General features: G+C 35.2%; 1 protein-coding gene across 2 annotated transcripts in view; it reads left to right on the forward strand.

The window, feature by feature from the left end:
* The window catches only part of LOC150098263 (uncharacterized), a 258,364-nt gene extending 242,750 nt beyond the window's left edge, over nt 1–15,614 (forward strand). For both annotated transcript variants that reach the window (XM_090406219.1, XM_090406220.1), the window contains exons 12-13: nt 7,233–7,533; nt 13,668–15,614. In XM_090406219.1, coding sequence (XP_090262345.1) covers nt 7,233–7,533; nt 13,668–14,647 — 1,281 coding nt within the window. In that variant the 3' untranslated portion in view covers nt 14,648–15,614. The remainder of the gene's footprint in view (nt 1–7,232; nt 7,534–13,667) is intronic.
* The last annotated feature ends 767 nt before the right edge of the window (nt 15,615–16,381 follow it).

Below are 16,381 nucleotides of genomic sequence, written 5' to 3' on the forward strand. Positions count from 1 at the left end.
TTAGGAGAATATTAACTTTGATAATATTCCAATGTATGGAATCTTTGAAAAAGTGTTTAAAGAATAAATAGGGGGAGCGAAATGGATGTGCAACCTTGTTAAGCAAGAAATCCATAAAATATCATGTGGAAGGAATATTGTGAGAATAAGAGTGAGAGGAGTTATAAAATACACAAAACGCAGGGCAGAAAGATAACAAGTATTGTGTGGAAAGCTAAATTGGAGTATGAAAAGAAATTGGCTGTGCAGGCTAAAGGCAGTTCAACAGAATTTTAGTGTTATTAATTATCTGAGACTTCCAGGGAGTCAAGGACTCATCGAGGGAAGCTATAACCCAGCCAAACCAGCTGTCATGCCTCTCCTTAAATTTCTAACTAGATGCATTCCCTATCCCTAAAGGCAAACTATTCCACTCACTCACTGCTCTGCTCTGTGAGAGAAAAACCTAGCTCTTACCCCTTTCTTGACTGTGAACAAACTTAACTTTCATGGATGCCCCCATGTTCTCTCCTCACCTTCCATATAACAGAAAATTTCATCAGACGATATCGCATAACACCCATTCAAAAGTTTATAGACCTCTATCATATTATCCCTCTTTCTCCTGTTAACCAGAGTCTGTAATCCACATACTCGCAATCTGTCCTCATAATCTAAATCCCATAATCCAGATATAATCTTTGTAACTCTTCTTTGCATCCTTTCCACAGCTTCTTTATCCCCTTGGAATCTGGGAGACCAAATCTATGCACAATAATCCTAAGAAGCAAAATGACTTCGTTATCCTTAGATGTCAAGGTTCACTTCTGCATCACAATTATCCTCTGAGTTGTATTTGCAACTTTTGCTATGTGACCTTTGAACTTCAAATTCCTATCCATCAATATAGCAAGATCCCTTGCCCCCTCAGTTTCTTGTAACATATGCCACTGAAATTGCATCATGCTAAAGTGCATAACTTTACACTTACTAACATTTAACTGAAAGCCATTTTTGTTTGCCCAAATTTCCAGCCTGTTCAAATCATTTTGTAAGTGCTGAATATCAGTAGTATCCCTGATTGCACTTCCTATCTTCACATCATCAGCAAACAATTACACATCTGATGTCAGACCCTGTCTGATGTCTTTAATGTATAGATTGAACAATAATGGTCCAAAGACTGAACCCTGAGGTACACCACTGGTCACTTAAAATTTAGCAGATTCACACCCACTAGATACCACTTTTTGATATCTGTCTGTCAACCATCCACTGATCCAAGTCCACAGTTTATATTCCAATCCCATATTCTCCAGTTTATGCAACAACCTTTTTTGTGTGGTATCCTATCAAATACCGGAGAAAAATCCAACATTATCATAGTGTATCCATTCCCTTTATCCAATTCAGCCATAATATTGTTATAAAATAAAATATGAGAAAATTGCTAAAACTTGACCTTCCTTAAGTAAACTCATACTGCTCCTTGCAGAGTATAGCTTGTTTGTCTATCCATTTCCATATGTGAGTCCTTACCAATTTCTCTAAATCTTCATTACCACACCAGAGATACTGATAGGTTGGTAGTTGGACACATCAATTTTTGCAGCACCCTGGAACTATCACACATTCCATTCCTGTGGTATCATTCCTGAGCTGAGACTCAAGTTATATAAACATGTGAAAACCTAGCCAATTCAGCTGAACCTTTAGCAAACAGCTTGATATTCCATCTGTCCTTATTGACAAATTCTTATCCAGGTTATGCAACAGCTCTTCATCCAATGTAGCAGTAGCACTGTGCACCATGTTACATACACCTGGTTGATTTATCTTAGCAAAGTAAGCAATCATTAAACAATCTCATTAGCTTCTGACAATAGAGTACCATCTGCATTCAATAAAGTTATTCTTCCATATTCATTCTTTCTTTTGCTCGTGGCATAACAATAAAATTCTTCTGGATTGCTTTTGCCTTGCATAGCCAATTTCTTTTCATACTCCGATTTAGCTTTCCACACAATAGTCGTTACTCTTCTGGCCTGAGCTTTATATTTCATAACGCCTCTCACTCTTATTCTCATGGTATTCTTTCCACATCAACTTCTTCTTGTGGATCTCTTGCTTAATAAGGTTGCATATCCATTTCACTCCCATCCTATTTATTCTTCGAATACTAGGGATACATTCAGATACCACCTCGTTCAAGCACTTTTTCAAAGATTCCCATGCATTGCTGACATGTTTTCCATTCAGTAACTGATACCATGGTACCAAAGATAGTATTCTCCTTAGTTGATCATAATTTCCAGCTTTGTAGTTCAACATGTAACCTGTTTTAATCAGAGCATCAATATAATTAGATACTTCCCAAGAAAGCACAGCATGATCACTGTCACCAGCTGGTGGTAAAATAGCCATATTCTTGAAAAAGGTTTTGGCAACAATTCAGTAAATTCCACTTCTTTCTTATCATGAAATTTCTCATCTACCAATCAATGGTTGGAAAATTAATGTCACCCATAAAGATCACTCATTTGGTACCCATAATTCTAAATTGGCAATGCACTTCTTCATCCCCTGCAACTGAGCCTCCAGGTCTGTAGCAACACCCCACCATATATTTCATTTTGTTAGCTTCCACTTCACACCACATAGACTCAAACTAACCACTACATGAGATATTTTACCATCATTGTTTTCTTGCATTTCTACCTTAACTGGACTTAAGTCAGCTGATGTCATTAGTAGTACTCCTCTTCCTTCCCTCCCTATCTCTTCTGTCATTCCTAAAAATAGTATACCCTTTACACTTGATCCCAGTCTCCGTATCTGATTCTGATAGCCAAGTTTCACTGATGCCAACAATCTTAGGCCACACCACATTCAATAAAGCAACGAATTCACCCCCCTTTGTTTCTGATGCTCCTGGCATTTATGTATAGACATAATAAATTACCACCTAGCCTATTCTTATAATTAGATATGCAGTTTATTTGTTCTTGTAGAACTTTTCTCTTTTCCGTCCCCAGACATACTTAAAAGATCTGAACCCAAAACATATTTTTCCACCCGTTTGCCACATATATAACCATGTTCTCATCACGTTTGCATACCATAGCTGAACTTTCACACACATTTTTCCCATTCCTCCCTTGATGATTTAGTTTCCCTGACATTAGGTTCTTGTCCCAAGAAGTAATTTTTCCAGGCTCCTGATGCCAAATGAATTCAAGTGCAGGCCATCTTCCTTATACAAGTCTTTCCTGCCATCAAACTCACTCCACACATTTAAAAACTCACATTCATTTCTTCTACACAGCCTACACATGAAATCATTTGCTATCGCCCTCCTTCTTAACTCGGTACTATCATATCTGGGTAGCAAACTGACGATTTTTACTCTCTCACAGTTCTTTCTCGCTTCTTCCAACAGATCTTTCATATCTTCTGTAATACTATATTTGTCACTACTTAAATTATGCCACAAGTAAAAGAAAGAATGAATGTAGAAGAACTTTACTGAGTTCAGAATGTACTCTATTGTCAGAGGCTAATGAGATAGAGTGCTCATTTTGCTAAGATATATTAATCAGGTGTATGTTTATATTCTTATTTTACGGATTACTTAGATAAGAATTTTGCAATAGGCACAGATGGAATATCAGCACATATGCTAAAGAGTTCGGTGTTCGGTCCTCTGATCATTGTTGTTCAATCTATACATTAATGATATCAGGAAGGATCTAATGGACGATGTCAAGTCGATTGTTGATGATGCAAAGATAGGGAGGGCAATTAGTTCAGCAGAATTGCTAGGCCTTTCACATATTTATATAACTTAAGTCTCAGCTCAGGAAAGATACTACAGGGATGGGATGAATGTATTATAGCTCCATTGTACAAGAGTGGTGCAAAAACTGATGAGTCTAACTGCTGACCTGTCAGTATCTCTAGTGGGGTGGTGAAGATTTTAGAGAAGTTGGTAAGAACTCACATACAGAAATGGGTAGCCAGACAAGTTATATCCTGCACAGAACAGCATGGGTTACTAAACGAAGGTCATGTTTTAGCAATTTGCTCATATTTTATAATAATGCTATGGCCAAGTTGGATGAAGGGAATGGATACACTATAATACTATTCGATTTTGCTAAGACATTTGTTTGGATTTAACATGAAAGGCCGTTGCATAAACTGGAGAATATGGGTTTCAAATATAAACTCTTGACTTGGATAAGTGGTGGTTGACAGACAGATATCAAAAGTGATATATGGTGGGTGTGAATTTGCTGGATTTAAGGTGACTAGTGGTGTTATCCTCAGTGTTCGGTCCTCTGACCATTGTTGTTCAATCTATACATTAATGATATCAGGAAGGATCTAATGGACGATGTCAAGTCGATTGCTGATGATGCAAAGATAGGGAGGGCAATTAGGGATGCTACAGGTATCTAACAGATGATTGAATAGGCTGGAAATTTGAGCAAAAGAAAATGGTTGTCAGTTTAACATTAGTAAATATAAAGTTATGCACTTTAGCATGATGAGATTTTCAATGGCAAATTATATTAGTAGGGTTATGCTACAAGAAATTTTTAAAGCTAGGAATCTTGGAGTTATGGTGGATAGGAATTTGAAGTTCAAAAGTCACATATCAAAAATTTTGTATACAAGTCAGAGGATAATTGAGATGTTGAAGTAAAGATAAGGAAGTCATTTTGACTCTTTACATGGTCTTGATAAGACTACACCTAGACTGCTCTGTGCAGATTTGGTCTCCTAGGTTCCAAAGAGATAAAGAAGCTGTGGAAAGGGTGCAAAGAACAGGACTATGGAATTTTAGATTGAGAGCAGATTGGAAATAGGTGAACTACAGACTCTAGTTAGCAGGAGAAAGAGAGCTGATTTGATAGAGGTCTGTAGTCCACATACTCGATCTGTTCTCATAATCTAAATTCCATAATTTAATCTGTGGGATTGAATGGTATAATTATCAGTGCCCTTGACCATGTTGTTTAATCTGAGTCTTGGGTCTGGTTTAGTCCCGAAGGTGTGCAAAGAGGGGAAAATAGTTCCACTGCATAAAGGAGGATCCAAGACTACTGTTGCAAATTAACGATCGATCAGCATATCAGAAGTCGTTGTCAAGGTCTTGGAGAAAGTAGTCAAGGGAAAAATACAGGAATGGATTGATGATAATGAGATACTGTGTGGGGGACAGCATGGTTTTGTGAAGGGTAGATCATGCCTTGGTAACTTGCTCATGTTTTATAACACAGTGACGGCTGAACTGGATAAAGGTAATGGGTTTGCAGTGATTCTACTGGACCTTGCTAAGGCCTTTGACAGGATTCCACATGGAATTCTAATCAGTAAACTGCAGCATATGGGGATGGATATAGAGTTGGTGAGATGGATAGAGGGTGGTTGATGGAGAGATATCAGAGAATGGTTTATTCAGGAGTAGAGTCCAAAAGACGGCCTGTGACTAGTGGTGTGCCACAGCATTCTGTTCTTGGACCACTGCTGTTTATTTTGTTCATTAATGACATAGGGAAGGATCTAAGAGGAACAGTTCATTTGTTCGCTGATGATGCAAAGTTAGGTAGGGCAATAGTGAATGCAGAAGATGTCAAAATCTTGCAGGAAGACTTGGATAGATTGGAGTTCTGGGCTAAGGAGAATGGATGTCAATTTAATGTGAAAAAATATAAGGTTATGCATTTTGGGGTGAAAAGATTAGCAGCAGTATACCACATTGGTAAAACTGTACTCCATGAGATTGATGAGGCCAGGGACTTGGGGGTATTGGTGGATAGGGAGATGAAGTTTAGGGTGCACATTGCAAAAGTGGCTAAATCAGCTCATCAACTCACGTGGTTGTTGAAAAATACTTTGACGAGCAGAGACAAGCAAGTTATTGTACCTCTTTACCGAGCCTTGATAAGACATCATCTCGACTACTGTGCCCAGATTTGGTCACCGACTTTTCTTCCTGATGGGGAGGAGGTGGAGAGGATCCAGAGGCGAGTGACCAAGATGATGGTCAACAGGTCTATGGAATGAACTAGGGGACATCTATGGAAGCTGGACAAGAGTGTGGTTAGCAGGGGGTGTTAGAGCTGGGTTCTTTACATTTAGAGTGGTAAATGAGTGGAATAAGCTGCTAGAGTCTGTTGTGGGTGCTATGACAGGTAATGAGTTTAAGGCAAGGTATGATAGATACTGTGAGAATGTCGAATAGTTGTGTGAACATGATGTTTAGGGCCTCCCTCGATGAGTCTAAGGACTCCCTGGAGCCGCCCGTAATAATAATAATTTACATTATGAGAACATTTGACAAGAGGGCATCCTTGGAAGCTGTGAAAGAATGCTGCTAATAAGCAGGGGGTTGGGGGGATTTTTCTCTCATAGAGTGGTGTGTAATTGAAGTGGATTGCCATCAGACTTGTGTGTGTGTGTGTGTGCAAGCAGTGTGAATGAATTCAATAACAAGTATGATAGCTGGTGTTTGTAGTAGGTGGCCTCCCTCGATGAGTCCCTGACTTCCTGGAGGTATCTCTTAATAATAATAATAATCCTGGTATAACTATTCTTTGCACCCTTTCGCAGCCTTATCCCTGTGTTATAGGATACTGTCTGATGAATTTTTGTCATATGGAAGAAGAGAACACAGGGCATCAATTTAAGTTAAGTTTGTCCACAGTTAAGAAAAGGATAAGAACTAGATTTTTCTTTTACAGAGCAGTGAGTGGGTGTTGAAGTAGTGAGCAGAGTTGGAGCGAGTAGAGTTGAAGCCTATTAAAGTAGTGAGTGTATCTAGTGTTAATGAATTTAAGGGAAGTAATGATGGGTGGTTTGGATGATGTATAACCTCCCTTGATGAGTCTCCTTCATTCCCTGTAGATCTCAGATGATGATAATAATAATAAATATTTTGCAAGTAACAGCTCATTGTCATATTCCTTTCAGATAATTTTTATTGAAAATTTTCATGGGATTCCACAAAAAAAGAAATTTTTATGTAGGGTTCCACAGTTAAGAAAGTAATAAAACTGCTCTTCATCCCTAGGGAGCAACTTAAATTATTTAATTAATAAATAAGGCTAGTTGCCAAGTTAAAATTATTTCTCTACATCAACTTACTAAGTGCTACTGATTTTATATTATTGCTATAGCAACTTTTTTTAGAGTTTTTTTTTGTAATTTCATATGCTAATTATAACAAATCTGGTTTATTTCACCAGGATAATACTCCAGAAATGCATCATGCTAGACTTAAAATTCTTGCATGTGAATTTGAAGCTGAAAGAAATCATAAATATACCGAACTGAAACCAAAGGTTTTTGGTTGTGTGTGGGAAGATGATAATACTAGAAAAGAGGAACTAAAGAAGCTGCTGTACATTTATTCTGCTGTTGCACTTACACCATTCCCTATAGCAATAAACTTCACTAAACAAAGCGATGAAGAAGCTTCTACACCTACTTCAAGTTGTCCTACTGCCGATAGAACACGTGGTCCCAAAAGACCAGTTCCTGAAGAAGGTATTTATTTTATTTTTAATATTTGCATGATATTTTTATCTCATTCTTCAGTTTGGAGTTACACTGTTGCTTTCCATTGGCATAGTGAAGTTTGTGTGAATCCCACCCATAAGGTAGGCTCATGGTTAGATAATTTCCTATGTTCTAGAATAGAAACAAAATACAGGGTGTCCTGTATTTTGTTTCTATATCAGACTTTGGATACCTCTAGCCTGACTATATCTATAGTCAGGCTAGAGGTATCCAAAAATACACATATATTTCAGCATCTATAAGGCTTATTAAAATAAGTTTTTGTTATTATACAGAGTAACTTGCCAAGTTTTTATGAAGGTTAGTAAAATTTATTGTAGATACCTTTTGTAGCTCGAGAAGTGTCAAAATGATACTTGAGCTCTTGCCAAGTGTTTTCCAGCATCTGAGGCATTATTAGAGCAACTGCTGCAATGATACGCTGTTTCAAATCGTTTAAATCTTGAACTTTCTTTGGTACACACAGTCTTTAATAAAGCCTCATGCAAAAAAAGTCCAATGGAGTAATATCTGGAGATCTAGGCAGCCAGGCAGTTGGGCCTCCTCTTCTGATCCGATGTCCAAGAAATGCTATTTTTTGTGCATGCTCATTAGTGAGCTTTAGTTTGAGAAAATATAATGTGAGTGGTTCTCACATTATATGCCATTATTTTTGGATACCTCTAGCCTTGGACACCCTGTATGATACTTTCATGTGGCCCCGTTTGATCAAAATGATGATCTCACATTGAAAATTGTGTACTGACCTTTATAAACAGTAGTGTAGGGAACACTTAGCATAGAGGAAGTTGCCAATTACACTATTGTCAGAATGGCATCAGTAACATGATTAGAGGGCACATCAATTTTGTTGAAAGCTATTTTGGCACCTAAGGCTTAGGTGCCAAATAAGTTATTCCAAACCCCAAAGTGACAATGACAATAATTCAAATAAGGATGAACATAATGATGATGCTAATGAAATAGAAGTCAGTGAAAAATATCAAACAGGTAAAGTTATTTTCAAAGAATTCACAAGTATGAAGCATAAGCTTGCAGAAGAAAATATGTTGCCGATAATATTTATACAGAACATGGAATGTGAATTTTAAAAATAAAAAAAAAAAAACTTATCAGGAACATTGTCTGGATCAATAATTCATGAAAATATAAGAATGAAGTTTATGAAGGAAAAAAAAAAAGGAAATAGTTATTTTACTTCAAAAAAACAAAGATGAACTACAGTAAAATCTGTCTTAACCAGCAACAATGGGACTTCGCTGATTTTGGATACGAGATTTTGGCAGATAATTGAATATATATTTTGAGAACTTAGCTGTTCGTGTTTTGATGCCATCTGTAGAAATTGCAGCACGCGAAGTTTGTTGGTCGTGTTTTTCTATCTGCCGGCCTTAAATAAATAACATCAAAAATCGTTATTTAGGAAACAAAGTAACACATTTAATAATGTGTTAAATTTAAAACACATACACATAATTTTATATTTCACAAAATCAAATTTAAACAGCATTTAAAAATTACAGTTTCTTGGTGTGAAGACATAACATAACTTTGAATGTCTGTCTGCTTACAAGATTGTTGCCGTAGCTTTAAAAATTCACTGTGTATACAATGAAGTTTCATAACATCATGTATTGACATAGATGAACATTTCCCAACAAATTTTATGAAAGTCTGCAATCCTTCATCAGCTTCCTTCCACGTAACTTTCTTGGTCTGCATGCCGTCGTCCTCATCTTCATCCTTTCCCAGTACATGTTCGATTATTTCGTCATCATCAAGAAAGAGAGTGACGGGAATGGAATTGTCTACATCCACCCAAGCCTGCACCCCCTCTTCACTAACACTAACCTTCTACGAATGTGTTACTAAATCCAAGATGTCGGACACGGGGCGTGTTTTAAAACCACGAAAATCTTCATCACTTGATTCGTCATCTTCAAACATGATCATTGGACACAATTTATGCCAACATGCTAATGTTCTTTACATTCTTCCAGGCAAGAAACAAAGTAAATATGGCATCTTTCAATGTGAACTGTTTCTGAAAATCTTGGATGCTACCTTCAAAGTTCACACATCGATGCATAAAAAGGGAGCGGTAGTTCATCTTTATATTCTCGATGACTCCTTTGTCCATTGGTTGGATAAGGCTTGTTACGCTGAGCGGCAGAAACGTAACACAAATATTTTCCACATTTAAGTCTTCAGCTGGGGAATGGGTATGGCAATTGTCCAACAAAAGAATCACTTTTCTGTCTGGTGGTAAACCCTTTCCCTTAAATACTCCTTCACACTGGACACGAATACACTATGAAACCATTCTGTTGTGGGTGCGATGACTGTGAATGAGTTCAAGGCGAGGTATGATAGATACTGTGTGAATGTCGAATAGTTGTTCTTGACATGATGTTAGGGCCTCCCTCGATGAGTCTGTCGACTCCTTGGAGTTGCCCGTAATAATAATTCTTTGAATATGTCACAAATCCATCCATGCGTTCTTATGTAACTGATAATGGATAGGCAGATTTTTCACATTTTTAAAGCACCATGGATTGCGGTACTTGCCTACCACTGACAATCTTTCTTTGTGCATACCTGCCACATTTGCACATACCACCACCACAGTTACACGGTCCTTGTTCTGCTTAAAGCCCTTCAGCGAGGCTTCCATCGCACAAGCCAAAGTCGAATTTGTTCCTTAATCATATTATTTTCATCCACTATTTTCTGAGCCTGCTCAATAAACTTGTTTGCAGACACTTCATCGGCATTGTTACACCTGATATCTTAAGAATGTAGAATTCTCAGCTATCATGGTGTAACATGAAGGAGCAAATAAATTAAGAACCCTGCATAAAAGCTAATAGATGAATTATTTAAAAGAAAAAGAAATATTCTTGCATCCAATAAAATATATAATATATAAAGGTGTTTGTTGAACTAACTAACAAAAAAGAAAGAATATATTAATGTTGTGATATGATATAAGAAAGAAAATTTAACTAAATAAGACAGAAAAGGATTAGTTATAAGAGATGGTATGTGAGAGGCTAGAGATTAAAATATTAAGTAAATTCATAGAGAAATTTTGGAAAGGGGATTAAGTTAGAGGTCCTCAAAAGAAAAACAACAGACTATCGCTCAGGGCTGATTCCTGGATTAAGACATCGTAACGGGCTCGCCGACCAAAGGACGTTTGGAAGAAAAACGCCACCCTAATTGGTCGGTGAAGTAAAATCAAGTAGGGGGTGGAGAAAAGAAGTCAGAGGGTGCCATTAGGAGAGCAGGTATAAAAGGGTTGGGGAACCCCCCCCCACACACACACACACGGGACTTTTAGCCTTTTAGACCTTTTTGGCTTTTGGTTTTTGGTTCTGTTCCAGGAGAGTTCTTGAGAATTTTGCATGTCTATTATATTGTATAAGAAAGTTTAAATGTCATAGTTATGTGTTAGTGCAGTAAATGGTTTAGTTAAGGTACTTAAGTTTGGATAGTTAAATAGCGTGAATTAATCTTATATGTCCATGTCATATGAAGTTATGTGTTGAATGTGTATGGCGGCATGATCGTAATACCCATTATAGGATCGTAGCTTAATTATTTATGATAAGCTAATGTCAGTTTGTAAATATTTAGTATAGCATTGAATTGAGTAATAACTAAAATTTGAATTGTACTATGTTAAGGAATTTAATAAACCTTTTGTCCAATGATAAAACAGTTGTCTGGAATTGCTGTCCAATGCACCACTTGAAAAATTACGAACCTAATCACACGGGAAATTAATGTGTTAAGAAACGAGATAAAGTGTCACGACTGCAACATAGTTACACTTTCTGACATATTTTAGTTCTTTCTCCTTGTTTTTGCATATAATATCTTAAACTAAATGTCCCAAAAGGCGCAGTATAATACAAATATTAGGGATACTAAGGGGAGAAATAACTTAGATATTAGTAAAACTTTTGGTGATATCTCGAGCATAGATAAGCGGAAATTATTAGATAGAATAAAAATCATAAATTGGGACACAACAGCTCTCCTCTGTTCACCAGACACATCTAATTTATGGATTCTGTGCCTTTCTTTGAATCAGTTAAGCCACCCAATGGAAAATCCACACTCGCCTTGCATCTTCATTTTTCCTGTGCAATTCCTTCGCTTTTTCTTGCAGCCAGAAATGCAAGCTCCTTCTGATCTTTTCAGGGCAAACCACTTGTATAACACACGATCTAATTCTTTACACTGGGATTGGTGTACAATTTTCCCGATTTTCTGCAGCTTTTGTAGATTCTGTTTGCATCATGAATCTCTGGAGTTGACCACCTTGTTTCTTTATATCATACAAAGTTGAACTTCCAACTTTATATTCCTCCATTAATTTCGTTCTGCTGACACCTCTCTCCATTTATTTTCTCCAGCAATTTGAGTTTTAACTTGAGAGTGAGAATGTTTCTCTTACGTTTCACGGGAGTAGCCATAGCAACGTCACGTGGTCTAGGAGCATACATATACGAATGCAGTTTGTTGGCACGAGTTCTGGCTGCCCGATATATAAAACAACCCGTGTGATCTCTTTTAGCCAATGCGCCAGGAGTATTGTGTGAAGCATACGTTCAGGAGTAGCATGCCCCACGTGACTAGGCTGTACACATGACAGTGTTGCCAGAATGCAAGCCCATTGCATATTTTTCTTATCTCATAGGCTTAAATTTCAGGTTTAAATTTAGACCTTCGAAAGTTTTGTTGTTTTGGTATTGCCAGTTAATTGGGTGTTGGTTACGAGAGATGTTACATGTTTTATATTGTACTCCCTGAAGATGTCACCAAGACTACAACCAAGACTAAGAAAACTAATAAACTAACCACAAAACTGAAACATATGGACTTTTTTCCACATGATTTAGCTAGTTTTGTGTTGCCTTGGTATATATGTATGTTACATGTTTTATATTGTACTCCCTGAAGATGTCTCTTCGACTGAGTTGAACTGTGTTTTTAATCCTTTCCCAGCTCTTTTATTCCATTAAGTTGCCAACATGAGTCTCATAATGGAAGATGAAGGTCCTCTAAAACATTCACAAACCATCATATTGATTGTGGCATTTGAATCTATGGCTTGTTGGGTTGGAGAATGGATACACTAAACATTTAGCCTACCAGAGTGAGAAATGTGAAATGTATGTCATCACAACCACAGCCTTTTTATTTATAGTATAATATCTCTATCACCCCCAGTTACCATTTATCCTGCAAAAAAAGATTTTAGGTTCAGTGCACATTTCTATGGGGTATGAACTAGTGGCCATTTTATTTGTCATTTCCACTAGGCAAAAAACTGAAATCTTGAACATTCATTTATTTAGTTTAAGTAATTGGTGTTGGTGGTGACAAAGTTGCAGAAGTTTTCATTTGCAGTCTTTGATGATCATTTTATGTAAATCTTCATTAAATTTGTTTTTATTTGTATAGTGTTAACATTAAATTAAATGACACTTGTAAAATTGTAGTGTTTAATGCATTAACATGTTTTATTAACCAAATTGAAATTAGCATTTTAAATACCAAGAACAGTAAGCTCACTCAGTTTCATTTAAGGTGTGTCTCCCATGAATTAGCAGCAAAAAATTCATCCTTCATGATTAAAGAGATCTCCTTAATAGATTATACTAAAATAAAAGATGATTTAAAATTAAAATTTTAAATTATATTTAAAAGATAATGATTTTGAGAATGTAAATAATAAATCATTCACTGATACCCAAAAGATACCAAAATCAGGTAGAAATATTTCTTCTATAATATATTACTAATCTCCATTATTTGCAGATACTACATTTTGTAAAGAATAGTTCTAAAATTTAATAAATTACTGTATTTCCTGTATTTAAACTAATAAAAATATTCATATTTAAAAATGAATTAGATGCAATTTAAAAATATACAATATTATCAAAACCTGCACATTTTATTTTTTTAATAATTCAGCATTTTGGCTTTTATTTTAAAGTGCAAAGACTGGTAACACTTAACAGTGTAATAAGGATTATTTTTAAAATTTTATGTATATTATGTAATATTATTCTGTTTTCTTCTAGCTATCCCTTACCTTATAAAGCTGGTTCATTCAAATACTAACCGCCGTCATGTTGTAATTAAAGAGTTTCAAGAATTCTGGTATCAGCACTGTACAAAATTAGCAAATAACTGTGGTAGTATTACAGCCCTTTCAGAGTCACCATCAAATTTTCCTAACATTGAGGTACCTCTTCCTGAAGAGCCATCATTGACATTGACAAAGACTCCCAAAAATTCAGATGTTAGCTTATTTGGCATATCTAAACGGCAGTTGGAAATGACTGTACAGAAGATCGCTGTATGGATCAAATGTCCACTTACATCTATGAACCGAAACTGTTGGTGGGTTCATGAAGAAATAAGGAAAAAATATGGACTTACTGATCTTCCTGTTCCTAACAAATGGGAATACATTTCACAGAGAGATTCTGAAAATATTGAACTGTCTCCTCCATGTAATTTATCATCTGTAAAAAAATTTACAAAGAAGCTTATTATGCCTTCATCTTCTAAAGCTCACAGTCTGCCAAGTAGACAACTTGCTCCGAATAGTGAACAGAATTTTCATAATACAAATGAAGTAGAAGTTAATGTTATTCTTAGTGAAGATGAATGTAAATGCCATAAAAAAGACTGCTTGCAAACGATGTCCAAAGAAGAAATTAACTTGGATACTACTGACAATAGGTTAAATTTAGTACATCCCAGAGAAAATCTGAACTCTCGACAAGGCAGTACACCATCTATAAAACATTTTCTTAAAGTGACCCCCAAATCGAATAACATTTCTTTGCAATCAAATCACATTCCTGAAAATCAGTACAACACTCCACCATTCCAAAATGGAATGTCATCTTTGAGCATAAATTCCTGTATTATGCTTAAATCATTGGCCACAGAGACAGAAACACATAATACAAATAGTGGTCACACGATAAAAAATGAAGATACCAGTGTTGATGTTTGTATAGAAAAAAAACAAGCAGATATATCTTTATGATTCTTAATTAATTGCTAAATAGTGAAATGTTTAGTTTGTCATTTATTTTATACAAATTGTGTTATATATCTGATTGCTACAAAGTATATTTCCTGCTTATAGAAGTTTGTTAAAAAAAAAGCTTCTAATTTATTTTTAAAAATAAAATTTTTTTCTGTATAATTTTAAATATCCCCACTTATAAAATCTACATTTAAAACTTATTACATGAAAGAAAGGGCTATATTATTATTATCTGAAAGGATGGCATTCATTGATCTAGTTAGTATATATTATAGTTTTGATATATTAGTTTAATGTTTTTATATATGTGATATATAAAACTATTTAAAAATCATCTGGTGTGTATGTTGATAAAAACTAACTGGTGTAAGAAATATTATTTTTCTTTTATCAAATGTAAAATTTTTACTGGAAACTGTATATTCCTTCTTTTGCTAGCTGTACAGATATACTGTTTTCATATAAGCAAAACTTATTTGAATGGCTGTGTATATGGTTGCTTCTTCCAACCTCATATTTTAATGCAATTTCTCTTAGAGATATCATTAGTCTTATTAAAAAAATATTTTTTTTTTTCATTTGCCACTTTGTTTTGATTTGAAGTTTGTTTTTTAATTGCATTATGTTTAAAAAAAAAAAAAAGCAGTTGTTTCCAGACTATCTTGATGTGATGATAATAATTATTAGCTTTTAACCAATCAAAAAAGGAGGCAAATATTCTAAATGAAATCAAGAAAGTTAAGAAGTGAAAGCAGAAAATTAAGAAGAATAGCTGTTATTTTTATTGAGCACCATAACCACAGGTATTGTTAGTATATCTGTTGCTTTTGTACTGCATAATGATAGAAGTTAATAATTCTTTCCTATGGAAGTTGATCTGATATTAGTGATAGTAAAATCAGTAAACCAAGTAAATAAAGGAGTAACTTTATACAGAAAAAAAAAGTCAATCTGATATGACAAATAAAATCAAGCATTAAAAGAATGAAACTTATCTCTATTTTTTAATTTGGTTTTGTAGTCTGTTTTTAGCCAAGGTTTATAGCCAGTTTTCTGCATTCTTGGGTCATTTTTGAACTAATTGAAGAAATGGGTATAGTTTATAATAAATCTAACGTTTCCACATTAGATTTATTATAAACTATACCCATGGTGTGTGTTGGGGGAGGCTCAAGCATAAATATGTAATTTCAAAGTTTGAAAATTAGTATTTAATTGAATTAAACAATGTAAAAACGATTTTTACTGGCAATAGTCAAAATTAAGAGCCTGTAGCCATTTCATGTGATAAGCCTACAAATTCTGCTTTTGATTAATCAAATATGAAAATGTGTTATCTTCTGCAAACTTCATACTAGGAAGGAAATATAGATCTGTCATTATTTATAATGTTGATATCCATTTTTTTTTTTATATCCATTTTTATCAGTTGGTATTCTAATTATAGAATTTATTGTAACTTAGCTCATGTCAATTGTTGTAGCATTATCCAGTTTTTGGCTTTGCTTTTCCAAGTTACATGAGTTGAAATTTATGCAGCAGCATTTCTCTGGGTTTATTTTGCTTTCTATTTTCTTTAGGTGGTCAGATTGGGAATATAATGCTCTCACTTATAGTAGTCTGATATTTTATGTAAAAATTTAAAGTTTATAGGCGTAGGTTTCTGTGGTTTAGCAGTTGATAAGAAAGATTCCGGTAATTGGACCACATGTTTATTAAGATAAATAACAA

This window comes from Typopeltis vanoorti, chromosome 16 (assembly GCF_054136105.1).
Source record: "Typopeltis vanoorti isolate ZY-2024b chromosome 16, IOZ_Tvanoo_1.0, whole genome shotgun sequence".
Classification (NCBI taxonomy): Eukaryota; Metazoa; Arthropoda; class Arachnida; order Uropygi; family Thelyphonidae; genus Typopeltis; species Typopeltis vanoorti.